A 14280-nucleotide genomic window follows, 5' to 3' on the forward strand; every position below is an offset into this window, starting at 1 on the left:
GAAAGGGTTCAAGTGAAAAGAAAACAGTGTTCCTCAGCAATTATAACAAACAAAGGCGGGGATGACATTTTGTCACGTTGCACACAGTCGCCGCCCAGTCAGACCATCACATGGTTCATATGCACTTTTTTTCCTCCACTGTTTAATTCATAGGAAAGGTGTCAAAAGGTCAGCTGACAAAAGTTGGAAGGAAGGGCTGAATTGTTAGCAAAAGTCTTGACTGTACAATGAAACCTCAAAATGGTTTTCAAGGATGAAATAATTCATGAGCCTGTGGTTGACTCAGGAACAAAATTGATGTGGGTGGATGAAAAAAAAACAGCGGTGCCTTGAGATACAAGCGACCGACGTCCGGGTTTTTCAAGGCCAGCGAATAAGCGCCTCGGAGGTGTGCGAAATCAGGACGGTCACAAGTTGAGCACGGGTTGCCTCATCAACATGACCATGTGCCACTTTTTCCAAAACACCAACGTCAACAAGCAACAGTTCATGGGATAGTCGGTCGAGTGATGTCGTGCCATGTGCAGTTTAACACAGCTGTGATAAGAGGCCGCAACAGTTCCGCAAGCACCATTGAATAGTTAAGTCAAGTTATGGAGCCCTGCCAACACGACCGCTTCCATTGATTGTGGAAACTAGCAAAGGACGAGACGCTTTGGCGGCCCGCATGATTCCGATGACATTTCGCATTCGGGTTTCAAGCCGAAAGGGTTCATGCATGCGCCATGGCGTTGACTTGAAATGATCTTCCGTCACGTCACACATTGCATCACGTCCTCGCTCCAAATCCATCGAGTCACGCATATTGTTGCGGCAACCCATGCTCAGCTTGTGACCAGGCGAATAAGACACGCCTCTTCCTATTCCAAAAGCATCCAAGATAGGAGCGGAGAGGACAGAGGAGATAAAAATCTCTTACATGGTTTCAACATTTCCACACCCTTAGAACTCCTAAAAACACACATAAAGCACTTTTAAAGTATTCATTAGTCGTAATAGTAATCATTTGAGCAATAAAGATACAGTATTCCTTAGTTGTCACTCTCCCAAAGAAGGTGCGAAGCGTGCGTGCTTCAAGTATCTCTCAGGTGAAGTTTGCCATGAAAATGACTTCAGGCTGTGGATTTGTAGCTCCCAGCTGAGGTCTACTCTGACATTCAACAAAAGAGAATCAAATGTATGTTGAAATAGGAAAATAACCTACGTCTGCGAGCGCAATGCTAACGTACAGAAATACAAAATGCCATCATCGGCCTGACGGGAAAGAGCGTTGATGCTAATTGTAAACATTCAAACAATTGCTACTGTGACATACACGAAGCAGCATCGCGTACAATCGAATTAAACATGACATACTTAAACTCTCAAAAGATCAACCAAAGCATTCTGCTTCTCTGCTCTTAAAATCTGCATCCAATAGAGCTCGGTGCGGTGTGGCATACTTTTGGACAACTGGAAAAACACATCAGATGATTGCTTCAAAATTTGCGAGTTATCACGGCACAAATAATCTGCAATTTTTTTTTTTTTTAAATCAAATAAAGATGAACAACAGCCAGTCATTTGGTCTGGAGTCTGGAGAAAGCCAGTGACTCCCAGTAAACGGATTACATTTGTCCTCAGAATAAAAGCATCTATTCATCTCTTGACCTTCAAAGCTTTTATTCTTTTGATTCAAATATAAAACACATTTGTACATCAAATGATATTCACATGATGCCGACGCAACTTCATAGTCATGCATTGCTCACAGGTAGGTGCACAGCGACACGAACACATTTGGACAGAAGGAACCATTTGCTGACTTCTCATCCTTTTTGCAGGACGACTAAAAGATATATCATTATTTCATAAATGACTTTTTTTATCAATACTTTGTTTCTTTGCTGTGTGTGTGTATGTGTATATATATATATATACATATATATATATATATATATATATATATATATGACAAATAGAAGTGACAAACATTAAAAAATAATAAATAAATAAAATTTTAAAAAACAATCTCCTCCCCATTATCAATCCTACATAATATAGTGAGATGATTTCATGTGAAAATGTAAGTACACCCATGTGTTCAGAGACGTCGTCAAAAGGGTTTGACGGAGACTAACACGGCACCCAAGGGGTGGAACGCAAAGTGCTGAGAGAAGAGCCGTGAGATGTTTGACGTGAGTTGCCATTATTTGATGTTCTTCAACAGTGAGGTGCGCGCGTTCACCACCGCCTTGAATGCATCTTCACTCCCGGGGGCCACACATTTGTCTGGGTGCAAGAGTACCGCCAGTTTCCTGTATGCCTTGTTGACCTCCTCCCTGGAAACAAGCGTGTGGGAAGGGAGGAAAAAAAAAAAAGGATTTGATCCACTCATCTTTCCAAGAAAATGAATAAATAAATACATGAACGACTCATCAATGATGAAATTAATTTTGCTTGTCGACGTCGCCGAAATGAGTCTACTAATCTTGTCAGCCCGACAAGAAAAATGGCGTGAAAGCGTCCTGTAATTGTTGATTGTTGGGGTATTTTGACAAAAATCAAGTCACAGACCACAGCCACCAGGACAGCTGGGAATTGTGAGGAATAAAAAATGGCAATATTAAGACATTTGTGAACCTCTCATCGGTCTGGCCCTCGCTCGTCAACTTACCGCGTGGCGCCGGGTTTGACCCCCAGCATATCCCAGGAGTCCTTGCTGTTTCTGATGCGTCTGATTGTGTCCGCTTGCTCTTTGGTGAAGCCTACGCTGACCTCAGAAACGGGGCGCTTCCCGCCGTTTTCACACATGTCGGTGATGGAGGAGAAAAAGGCCTGCACGCACACAAAGGCACCACAGATTGAGTCGACGTTCCGGTTGGGGATCAGGCGAGACGCCGGTACGACTTCCCACCTGGAACATCTCATTGATCCCCTCTCCACTTTGCGCCGACGTCTCAAAGTAATGAAACCCTCGAGACTCGGCCCACAGACGGCCCTCCCCCTCGTCCACCACTCGCCGTTTCAACAGGTCCACCTGCGGACACAATCGGGTCACTTCCTGACTCGGGAGGTCGATGCCAATCGGCCCGAGGGAAGTGGGACCTTGTTGGCGCAGACGATGAACACGATGCTGTCCATGTTGGCCTGCGAGCCCATTTCCTGTTTCATTTCGCCCAGCCAGCTATCCAGGGCGTCAAAACTGTCCCGGAGACCGACGTCGTACACCAGCAGCACACCTTGACTGTCCTTGTAGAACTCATTCCGCACCTGCACGAGAAGAGATGGATTAATATCAGAGCACAACTATTTGCAGTTCGTTATTTACAAATTCCTGATGAGTGCATTGACTTGTTCAAGGCTGTTGAACTGTCAACCAAGATCGCATTTAGCATTAGCCACCATAATAACACAACCTTCCGTCACCAGATTGACGAGATTTACTTTGTTTTGTTTTTTTTGTTTTTTGGTTAGTTATTTTTTTGTCTATTGAAGGATCGCCTCCCTCTTCTCTGGTTGTGTAGTTGCACGGCGAACAAAAGCAAGCGAGAGATGCAGCGCTGCCCTATGTTTCACGTCCGGTCTGAACCTAGCATAAAACCGCTAATTCTCAAATAAACGTAAGGTAAAATTTGAATAAACTATGATTAAAAACTTTCCAAAAACAACGGACCTTCTGACCCGGTGCATCTTATGCATATATACCACTGACACACGACTTCCTTATTTGCATTTCGCCACTACCTTTTACCTCTCGTGACACATTGGATTGGATTGGATTGGATTGGATAAGCTTTATTGTCAAATGTGTAACATACAGCGCAGATGAGATTTCATACTCTGTTTATGACATAAATACACATACTGTTTGAGTGCGACGTGCCTAAATTTGACCTAATTTCAATATGTTGGCCTTTCTCCCACTCATAGTTGATGGGACAAATTGAAATTCACCCTCTGATCTTTATCTTTGACGCAAAAGCTGTGCTCATTTCAAATCCAAAGCACCGGAATGCCGGCGCCGACAGGCATGTTTTGTCACCACAGTTGACAAACTTAATATTCACAGACAAGCCAAGACCCTTCTCCACACCTACCGATTAATAAAAACGTACTTCACATCGCCAGATGTCTACAATGGAAAATGCCAGGATTCCAGTTGATGTTGATGATGATGATTCCAGTTCCATAAGAGTGAATGAGTTAATATTGGCAGTTCAAAACATCAATTACAGAAGGTTTTGCGCTATTTCCAGCGGAGCTCGTTCCCTATCACTTGCTTTTACCGTTTTCTGGGAAATAAACATTCCCAATGAACATTTTCAGACTCACCTCGTAGAAGAATGGATGCCCAGCCATGTCGAAGATATTGACTTTGATTTCTCTGTCGCGAACCTGCACCCTGACAACACATGCCTTGATAGGGTCATATTGCAGACACATACAAATGCGTAATTGCAAAAGGGAACACACTTACTTGGTGACCCCGTAGTCAATTCCAATCGTAGCCAAATATTTGGGAACAAACCTCTTCTCACAATAGCGTTTGATGATGCAACTCTGCAGGGAGAAATGAGAGTGCCATTACATTTAAATCCAAAAATGAACAACTAATCAAATTCTAATTGACATCAAAATGTAGTAGAATTGATGTTTATTGAATACAACATATTCAAAAATACACCACATAGTTACAATAGGAGGCTTGAAATTGCGTACTGTAAATCTGGCACTGCAATTTCATTGTATGACACTTTTTTTTTCACCCATATATCGTCAACCATTTATTGAATCCGGTAAATAATCAAACACAAACACAAAATGAGAACACTTTGTACATGCAAAGAGCTGCTGTTAGCCACAACTGACGGCCAGTCGCTCACACGCAGAATAACCATTCCATTAAAAAAATTTATTCGTATATTATAGTGATAGCGTCCTTGATTAAAAACACGTTACGAAACTAAATTGGTGGCTTTTTGGGGGGTAGGCGACTGGCATTGAATTAGGAATTGATTGCATGCAAACAATACGTCGTCAAATGATGCGACGTTTCTAAATGTTGACAATTAAGTTGAGAATTTACCTTCCCGACTTCAGCGTTGCCGAGGCTTATGACTTTGACACGGAGCGGCTTCTTGTTGTCTCGTCTCTTCGGCACGTTTGTTTCCATTTTTTTTTTAATCCTTGAAAACTAAAAGAGGTGGCTGACGGTGTTGTGGTCCACTCGCCGGACTCGTGTGCGGGCAGCGTGGGATCGGTTTCCACACGGTGACGGTGTGGATGTGGGTGTGAATTGTTGTTTGTCTCTCTATGTTGTGTCCTGCGACAGACTGGCGACCTTAAGGGTGTAGTGCGCTTTTCGCCCGAAGATGGCTGCGATCGGCTCCAACACGCCCCCCGCGACCCTGTTCGGGATAAGCGCGCTATTGAAAATGGATGGAAAACTTAAAACTTTAGAAGGAAGGAATGAAGACTACGTAACTACACACCCTTGCGGCTAACGGAGAACGCTAGCACGATCCATGAACGCGCGACTGGATCTACGATACAACTACCGTTGTGTTATTTTTAATAATATGTAATCACGATTAAATTGGACATGAGTGACATGATTTGGCAATCTGTCACCAAGGGCGGCATAAACAGAGCGAGGGGACTTGCTAGCGCCATAGCCTAAATCCAAATACTGTACGCCGTGAGCAGCTGTCGTAGACGTACTTCCGCTCGTTCTTTTCACAATAAAACGATGTTGAGGACCAACCGTGCAAAATTTAAAGTAATAAAAATTTAATGAAGTAGTTACTAAAAGGTGTATTTCATTTTAAATTTAAACGATAAAAAACCGATTTTGAACAATTGATTAAATGTATCATGGGCTCGTGTCAATAATTATGTCATTAACCATGACACGTACACACTTAATTTCCACGTACAAAGACCAATAAGCAGAGGCGGGGTTTACTCCATTACATTTGCACAAGTAACTGGAAATGAATTGTAATTGCCTCAAAAAATTAGTAGTTTTGATGTAACATACTTTTTAGTTTGACTTAAGAATATATTTATTTTTTTTCTTACATATTTTCAGAAGAAACAGCACTTTTACTCCAGTACATTTTTCTATTGATTCTCTTTTTTTGATTGTCCAATCAATTTTGTGTGTGTGCGTGTGTCTTCGTGACAATTCACTGCTCTGGCGCTGTTCACAAATGAAACTCGTGACGTTTGCCTCCACTTCACCAATCAAATTGAGCCAGGCAGCCACACGTAGTATTTGCTGGCTTGTCAAAGTGACTCTTTTCTCCAAAAGCTCGATATTCTGGGTTGAGAAAGCATGTTAGCGGTAAAGTGAGAGTTGTAAATATGTTTTTTGTTGTTTACTTGTTTTGGCTGCAGATATGCAGGGGTGGAGCCACGTGGTGGCTTGCAGTGGCCATGACCACCCCTAGACACTCTCTGGTCGCCCCCATTTTGGGGAAAATCTTTGATACCTGTGGATTTCCTGCCATTTTCACAATTTTTTGCTCTCCTGCACAAACTTGATTACACGAAAACACAGACCAACTATGGTTGGAGTCCAACTTCAGCACCATAAAGCTACAGTATCTTAAAAAAAACAAGCCTGTACATTATCAATCAACTTGGTCAGCGGGCTTCAATGAGTCATTTTGGCGAATAAAGTAAATGAAAAAAGCACTCTGAACGAATTGGTGTTGTTTTGCATGTTGAGGTCATAGACGTCACCACTATACTGGCGTGTCGATGACTCCGTCCCCTTTCCCCTCACTGATATGTTTTCCGTCAGCAGAGGATTCTCCCCTACAAACTCAAGGAAGTACACTGACTTAATAGAATTCCACCGACAGCAAAAGTTCTCCTTCTTTGATGAAGCTTCAATGAAAAAAAAAACAGAGTCCATTGTTGTTGTTGACCGAAAGCAAGACATTTAATTGTATACATTAATTTGACTGTTCTGTTTTGTATACACGCTGGAGGAAAAGAAGATTAAACAGAAATAAGGCCAATGTTTATTATGCTCATGATGCAATCCATCCTATGTATCATAAAATGACATAAAACAGGAGAACTTGATTGCTTCGACATGGGAAGGGGCGAGCACGCCATCTTTCTAGCGGGTTGGCAACGGCTGCATCTGGAGGGCCTCGTAGGTCTCTCTGGTTGCTCTGCTGAGACCCTGAAGTCACATTTCAAGGAGGTTATTTGCGTTTGGCCGTGGTGGGAATGTTGATGAAAATGACATTCGCTTTCTTTCTGAGATGGAGATTGTGCTCACCTGGTAAACCTGATCGTTTTTTCTGGGTCGCTGGCAAGCGGCAAACGAACGTAAATGGTTAACATCATTTGAGTCACACCTTGGCATTCAACAATCAACAATCCGCGTCATTCGTTCACAAATGAAAACAACATTGAGTAATGACTGATTATTTTGTTTTGCGTTTGTTAATGTAACACCAAAAGACAAAGGTGGTCAGAAACAGTCACGTTTGCTTCCGCCACATCCCACTAAGACTGTTGTCTTGGATGTTTTATCCAGTGGCAGTTGGCAAACTAGCTTCAAAGTGCATTCGCACCTCCAACTGATATTGGCCTGATTCTCCAAGGAAACCAATGTGACTTGACGGTGGCCAGATGGAGATGTTTGCTGCCAACGTAAACTGGCGGCAGTCTCATGTCTCACATTTCTGCTTGGATCTCACAACAAAAACGTATTTTGAAAGGCCCGAGTATCTCAAGTCACCAATTTGACGAAAAACCTGACATTTTGGCCATTTATAGTGTTAGATTATAAAACAACAACAACAAAATAATCACTATTTGAAAAATTTACCATCTTTTTTTTTTAAATGCCGATTTAAAATGGAAAGAACGAATGATACTTGGATTGCCGCGTATGAGTCTGAAACAACGACGCAGACGCACTTCTCTTTTTACAGGAAGTTCTTTGTACTCATCTTCTGTTCTTCTGTTCAAGTGCTAAAACAGAGTTTGTGCAGACAGACAGACACACACACTGTTTTATTTTGTTCTGTTTTCAAACGCCAAACCGAACTCAGATGTACTTGTACCGTGTATGTCGAATTATCATTATTCCAGCGGTTCTGTGGGACAGATGAAAGGGGGAACTTTGTGAAACGTGATCGACATATACATTATTCACTCCTAAGTCGAATTCTTTAGTTTTAAAGGTTTCTGCATTATTTTACGTTGAACATTGGAACCGTTCTTTCTTTTTTTTCCCCCGGCATTTTCAAGAATATTCCTCCGATGACTTTCCCCACGATACTTACACGTTCTCTCTCCGGGTCTCCTCTCAACTGCAAGTCACCGTCGTCCCTTTGGCCTCTTCCGCCCTTGATCGAGTGAACGAGACAGCACCGACATTGTCACGAATCAAAATGGCGAGCGGAGAGCAAGGAGACGCTCCGCTGCGGCTCGCGTGAGTCTCACCGTGCCGGCGCCGCCAGCCGCCGTCTTTGTTTTGAAGAACTGTGCAGGGATGTTTAGAGGTGACATGGATGGAGTGGATTGCGTGCGGGTTGTGTCATCAGCAGACTGACCTTCTCCTTGATGAACATGGCCGTGATGACCAGGCCGTACAGACCAAGGAAGCCGTCCAGGATGTAGCACAGCCTGGGGTCGTACAGCGTCAACATGGCGTCTGCGGATGAAGTGGCGGTCAGCAAACATGGCTGCTAATAAACTCCCGCCTTGCTCGTTTGTTTGCCTTCTTTTGTCTGCGCAAAAGGTGTTGGTCTACTTCTCGAAGACGAAAGCATGTTCCTGAGCAGCCGAGGTGCTTAAAACCACAAAGTCGCTTCCTGGTTGGTCGCCTCAAACAAGCAATCTCATAGTCTGATGATTATTTGAGACGATTTCAACTCAAACGAATCAGTTTGGACTGCGTTCTTAAAATGTGGACAGTTTAAAATGTGGACAGATTTTCCAAAAAAGTTGGGTGTCTCTTTTTTTTTTTTTAACCCACGAAGAGAAACATCTGAAACACTTCAAATAACAGCCAAGCACCAAAATACGACAATTTGAGTTTGATGGTTTGGTTTTACCTGCAGGCTGCACCAACAACACTAGAAGACCCGATGTCCACCAGAACACCATCCTGAACTCCTCGGAGTCTCTCAAACAAAGTCTTTGGGCCATGAAGTGGGACAGGAAGTGGTGAGGAGCTGCTGTGATGGGTGACGTCGCACCCGCGTCAAATCACACACAGTTAAGACGTTTTGGAGTCGTGGAAGCATCTGACTGAAATTACCATTACTGCCTCCAAGCACTCAAGAACAGAGGGGGAGAGTCCTGTCACGACAAGTCACATTTTTTTTCGATAGCACTCAATCACAAACTGTTTCAAAGCGCTTCACATGCCCACACTTGGCAAATATTCACGACATCCCCTGATCTCAGCCCACAGCAGGGCAAGGAAAAACACCCCCAAAAAGCCCCATCTGGGTGAAAAATGAGAAAGCTTGAAAAGGGGCCGCAGATGGGAGAATCCCCCTTCCACGATGAACAGGCTTGCAATGGATGCCCAGTGGACAAAATCTGACCCAATATTGGTCAACAATGTTCGTTAGAATGATGTCAAAGTCCGTTGAACAAGATGAAAACGCTGCAGGGCGACGCCTTCGGAGAGGGAGCCCCCCTCTGAACCTGGTCAATGAAGAGATCTTCATAGCAGAGCCCCTGAGTGGCCGAGCCAGCTCTTGTCCAGCTCAGTCGGTGCAAATCACGTCTGTGCCGATCGGAGCAGAATCGGTACGGCGACATCCAATTGAATCCTCATCACCGAGGCCCCTCTCCAGATCAGGGAGGAGGGGGGAGGACCAACAGAGAAGCTCCACAAAATGAAAGCGCATGCAAAGGAGTCTGAAGTTGGGTTTTAAACTTTGAGCGCACTTGAGTACAGTGAAACTCCTCGACAACTAAATCATGTTTGCAGCAAGACATTTTTCACAACAGGGGACTTTTCACTGTAGCAAATTTTATCTCAGACGTAAACACCAACACGTACAGTATATGTGTACTTTTTATTTTTATTCCAATCATGCATAAGTATGAGCATACACTTATTTGACAGTTCATATAGCCAGCGTAGAAAGAAAAAAAGGGAAAGAAATTGCGGTATTTACGATCAGCATTACTTTCACTTACATCAATTTCTTGCAGAATTTCTTTTATTTTGCTTCCTCCATCTTTCATTTTTATTACCTTTATCCTGTCTTCCAGCGTTAAAGCTTTTCTTTTCTTAACTCCTTGGTATGCAAAGGTCCGTTTTGTCGCCATTTTTAGCAATGCAACATTCGTGCTGCGTATGAAACAAATACTTCCTGTACTACTGCGCATGTGTAAACCAGTGTGGTGGTCGGTGTTGCCGTTTCCGAACGAAGCAGTAGAGTTCGCTGTGGCATGCTGAGGTTGGATTAGACTTTTGCGGAAGGCTTGTTTACGTTATAGTGAATCTCGTTGCGAGGCTAGAGCAGGGAAAAAGATTTCGTATAACGGAACAGGGGGGCTTTTTGTTGTAGGGGGAGCAGAAAAGTGGGACTGGCTTTCATGCATGAACATTTTTTCACACTAGGGGGCATTTTCGCCTATGTAAGTTTTGTTGTAGAGGAGTTTCACTGTACTCCAAGTTTAAGTAATTCAGTGATTGGTCGACTGAAATTGAGGTCAAAGTGCCCTCCAGCTAGCGTTGTGAATGTCACATGACGAAACGCGGAAAACAGGTGAGCCGGTCATTGACTGCCACCAAGTGCCTTGCTTTTTTTTCTTGTCAGAACGCACACTGCCGATTGTACAAATCAACAAAGACAAAGGTAGCGCTACAAAATGTTCTTTTACACTTTTAGTTGGGGTCTGTGCAGTGTTGCGTGCTATTTTGAATTCTACAAAGTATCCAAAATGGCACCATGATGATTGTCTTCCAATCACAGCATCTCAACTTCATGTTCATATTATTTACAAACAGAGGAGGTGTGGACATTCTGTTGCATGACACAAACTTTATTAACAAAAATTGTATTCATGTTCTACCGAAAAATATAAATCATTCTATTTTTCTGAAAAAATATATAATAATCATCAAGTCAATGGGCCTGCAGGGGTATAGCGAGACATTTTTCATTGCGTTGGCCAGAGCAACACAATGTTTTACCGATGTGTGGCCAGAAGCGTGTGAACCTGGACGGTTGCATTCCTATAACCCACTCTAGAACTGAGAAGTCATTGCTTATCATATCATCCACAGTCAGGGTTTCATGAAATAAAATGCACACTTGTGCAGAACCCTGCTCAACACAATCATAATACCAGCAGGCACAAGACTAGTCAATTCAAGTAAAAAGCAACTTTTTGATATGCTTTACACACTACAATGTACATTTGTAGGAAATTGGGAGACAACTCACATGGATAAAAAACTTCCCTGAGAAGTGCAACTGTCCATGGGCGTCCCTGCGTGCCTCTATCACTTTCCACTCCAACAACACCTCATTTCAATTGTCCACGGTCCTTCAATAGTTATAGCAAGCCAATCCAAACACTCCTGTTGCTGTTTTATGTATGGCACTCAGAAATAATAGCTGATAAGTGGATTCACTGGAAGGAATTCACAATATGATTCACTGCAAAAAACACACTAAGCCCCCATGAACGTCATTTGCGCGTATTAGTTGGGAGAGGCTTGGTAGTATTCCTCCGGACTGACTGTCTTCACCCCGCCAAAATAATCCAGCACCCACACCTGTAACACAACGCAGGCGGCATGGCGATGAAGATAAAAGCCCAGGACCTGACAAATGCGCTATTGGGGGTCCAAACTACCTGTGTAATGTTGAACTTGGCAAAGAACCAGTCATGGTCCGAGGGCCAGCCGATCATCTCGGGGTGTCGAGTGAAGAGGGCTTTCTTTGCAAACTCTGCCTCGGTGCCATTCACCTGAAGAAGATGAGCAGGTGTCTGTTAATGGTCTGACAATAAAACACCAACAACTTGCGGGGCTCGACGGTGCCACCATTATGCTCGCAAATGCTCCTGTTGCTCTGCCTTCTGAGTGTTAGTGTCGTGTGTGTGGGGGGGATATACCTCCAGCACAGATCCGGACAGGATGATGTGGGCGCACAGAGGACTCTGAGGATCCAAGCCCTGCTGGCGGCAGTAGGCCGTCTGAGCCAGAGACATTGACAAAGATGCCTGTTGGTTCACCTGCACGGAGACAAGGTTTCATTTCACTTCTCTCAAGCTTTAAACAGGACGCACAACTAAAAATAAAAGTGCATCACTTCCATTTGATTTAGGGCACATCCAGTATTTCAATTTCCAGCAGAATAAAATTGGGACAACTGATTAATTGGTACGTAAATTTAAAAATGTATAAATAAAATAACAGTTTTTTTGGGGGTGCCTTTTAGCACCTACAAAAATAAAGATATGAATTACAGCAAAGGACTTGAAAGTTATAAGAACATTTGAATCGGAATTAAACTTTGTTCTAACAAGTTTTAAACATTTTGGGGACATTAACTTCTTTCATTGAAGAACTAAAACATGAATATTGCGTTAACTATGGCTCATCTCCCCTATCCAACCCATTCAAAAATGAACAAATAGGCAACTATCTTAATTTATTGAGATGCACCTTTGTTGCTCTCTTGTGAAACAGTTTGGATCACATGAAATATTGACTTACTTTTGACCCCTCCTATATTTTTGGGCAGTCAAACGAAAAAAAGTCATCTGATCAGCGGGAGGGTCATATTTAAAGGCAAATGGCTGCATCTCAAGCATGTGACTACGGCAAAAATGCTGAGGCACAGTTGAAAAGCTGCTGAGTCATGGTGACACTTGCGCAGTTGCATAAAGTCATGTAACATGTTGACGCGGTAATTCGTACACACGTGAGCAAAAACGGCGCACGTTTACACGAGTGTAAAGCACGCCTATGAAACTCGAAGTTAAAATGAGGGGTGTGATGCTACAAGACAACAAATGTTCATTTTTAATGCCATTTTTGATATATGACGTAAATGATAAATTATTAAACCATGTAGGGGGGTGCAAAAGTTGGCGTACAGTTAAGAGTTATTCCAATTTGTTTCTTATTTGCCTTCTTTAATACGACTATAATCGAATTCCCAAATTTAACAAATGACATCAGTCTCGTGCACAGGACAGCTGAGGCCACATGTGATTTAGGAACAATTGAAATTATGTGCCACATTTAATCGAAAAATTACCTCCAGGTCCTGCACGGAGATCTCCATGCGGGTCAAGTACATGTACGGCACGCCGGAGCCGAAGCCTGGTGGCCCGTCGCTCACCGAGAACACATTGGAGAAAGGCTGCCCCACCACCGGCTTGTGGCTGCTGATGGTGGCCATGGAAGCCCAGTCGCATTGGTGGGCGACGAAGCGGGCGACCCGGGCGACCTGGTCGTGTGGGGGCACGCGGACCCGGAAAGAGCCCACGGCGAGCCCAAAAAGTAGCAGGAAAACACCCGGCAAGAGAGCTCTCATGGTCGACTGTAGAATTCAACCACCAGTCGGAAGCGTAAGCAAAGAAAGCGCAGGACAAAGATGTAAACAACGGAGTCACGGGAAGATCCGGTGCAGATTTTCAAAGTAATAAAATGAAAGCAATTACTTCCGCAAACAAACTAACAAACGTACACGTAACCAAAGTGGAAGTGTGTGTGTGTGTGCGCGCGCACGCGCGCGTATGTAAATTTGTCATGTTTGGATGAGTTTCGAGTATCAATACTACCGTTTTCAGGTCATTTTAAAGAACAGAACATTTTATACGATGTGATTTGCTATTTGTTAATATTATTGTAGCATTGATTTAAAAGAAGCAACTACTCACAAACACCTTCAGATGTATTTACTGCTAATGCAATAAAATATACGAACAAAAGATATATATTAAGTATAAGTATTAACACTACTGTCTGTGTAAATGTAATCTATCGTTTTATCGGTGTGAACACAATTCTACTTTTTTCAAATAATTTTTAAGAATAGAACATTTTTAATCACGTAGTTGTTTATTATCTGTTCATTTTAACGTAACATTAATAATTTAAAAAGAAACAACTACAGGTACTCACAAATGAAAATAAAAATAACTAGAAATCTTAATGCCCTCAGCTCTAAATAATAGGTCGCAGCGCGGTTAGCGGCATACCCACGTTGGGCGATATCAGTAATTTATTTTTTAAATCTTTTTTGTATTTGCGGCATTTACGTCGACGCGGTGACGTAAGCA

At 42.9% G+C, this 14280-nt stretch overlaps 3 protein-coding genes across 4 annotated transcripts; all 3 read right to left on the reverse strand.

Annotated features, from left to right (window-relative positions):
• Window positions 1-1645: 1645 nt before the first annotated feature.
• dnajc27 (DnaJ (Hsp40) homolog, subfamily C, member 27) lies at window positions 1646-5692 on the reverse strand. The gene is made up of 7 exons (XM_086112538.1): window positions 5069-5692; window positions 4460-4542; window positions 4315-4384; window positions 3088-3252; window positions 2897-3019; window positions 2657-2817; window positions 1646-2321 (listed from the first exon to the last, which is right to left on the reverse strand). Exons 1-7 carry the CDS (start codon window positions 5153-5155, stop codon window positions 2189-2191), a joined length of 822 nt encoding a protein of 273 aa, XP_085968664.1. The 5' UTR covers window positions 5156-5692; the 3' UTR covers window positions 1646-2188.
• Window positions 5693-6903: 1211 nt separating this feature from the next.
• Window positions 6904-9552, reverse strand: LOC147210556 (high affinity immunoglobulin epsilon receptor subunit gamma-like). Of its 2 annotated transcripts, XM_086112602.1 has the most exons (8): window positions 9069-9460; window positions 8565-8665; window positions 8455-8493; window positions 8295-8357; window positions 8073-8105; window positions 7927-7980; window positions 7280-7309; window positions 6904-7180 (listed from the first exon to the last, which is right to left on the reverse strand). In XM_086112602.1, the coding sequence occupies exons 1-8, from the start codon at window positions 9160-9162 to the stop codon at window positions 7115-7117; spliced, it is 480 nt and encodes a 159-aa protein (XP_085968728.1). In that variant the 5' UTR covers window positions 9163-9460; the 3' UTR covers window positions 6904-7114. The 2 variants fall into 2 exon arrangements, with proteins under 2 accessions (XP_085968728.1, XP_085968735.1); XM_086112609.1 differs by lacking the exons at window positions 7927-7980; window positions 8073-8105 and having other exon boundaries at window positions 9069-9552.
• A 1449-nt stretch (window positions 9553-11001) lies between these two features.
• On the reverse strand, window positions 11002-13604 carry creg1 (cellular repressor of E1A-stimulated genes 1). Its single transcript, XM_086112591.1, has 4 exons — window positions 13254-13604; window positions 12103-12222; window positions 11842-11955; window positions 11002-11761 (listed from the first exon to the last, which is right to left on the reverse strand). The coding sequence occupies exons 1-4, from the start codon at window positions 13530-13532 to the stop codon at window positions 11687-11689; spliced, it is 588 nt and encodes a 195-aa protein (XP_085968717.1). The 5' UTR covers window positions 13533-13604; the 3' UTR covers window positions 11002-11686.
• Between the last annotated feature and the right edge of the window lie 676 nt (window positions 13605-14280).

This window comes from Hippocampus guttulatus, chromosome 1 (genome assembly GCF_054856545.1).
Source record: "Hippocampus guttulatus isolate MCC_2025c chromosome 1, RoL_Hgut_1.0, whole genome shotgun sequence".
Classification (NCBI taxonomy): domain Eukaryota; kingdom Metazoa; phylum Chordata; class Actinopteri; order Syngnathiformes; family Syngnathidae; genus Hippocampus; species Hippocampus guttulatus.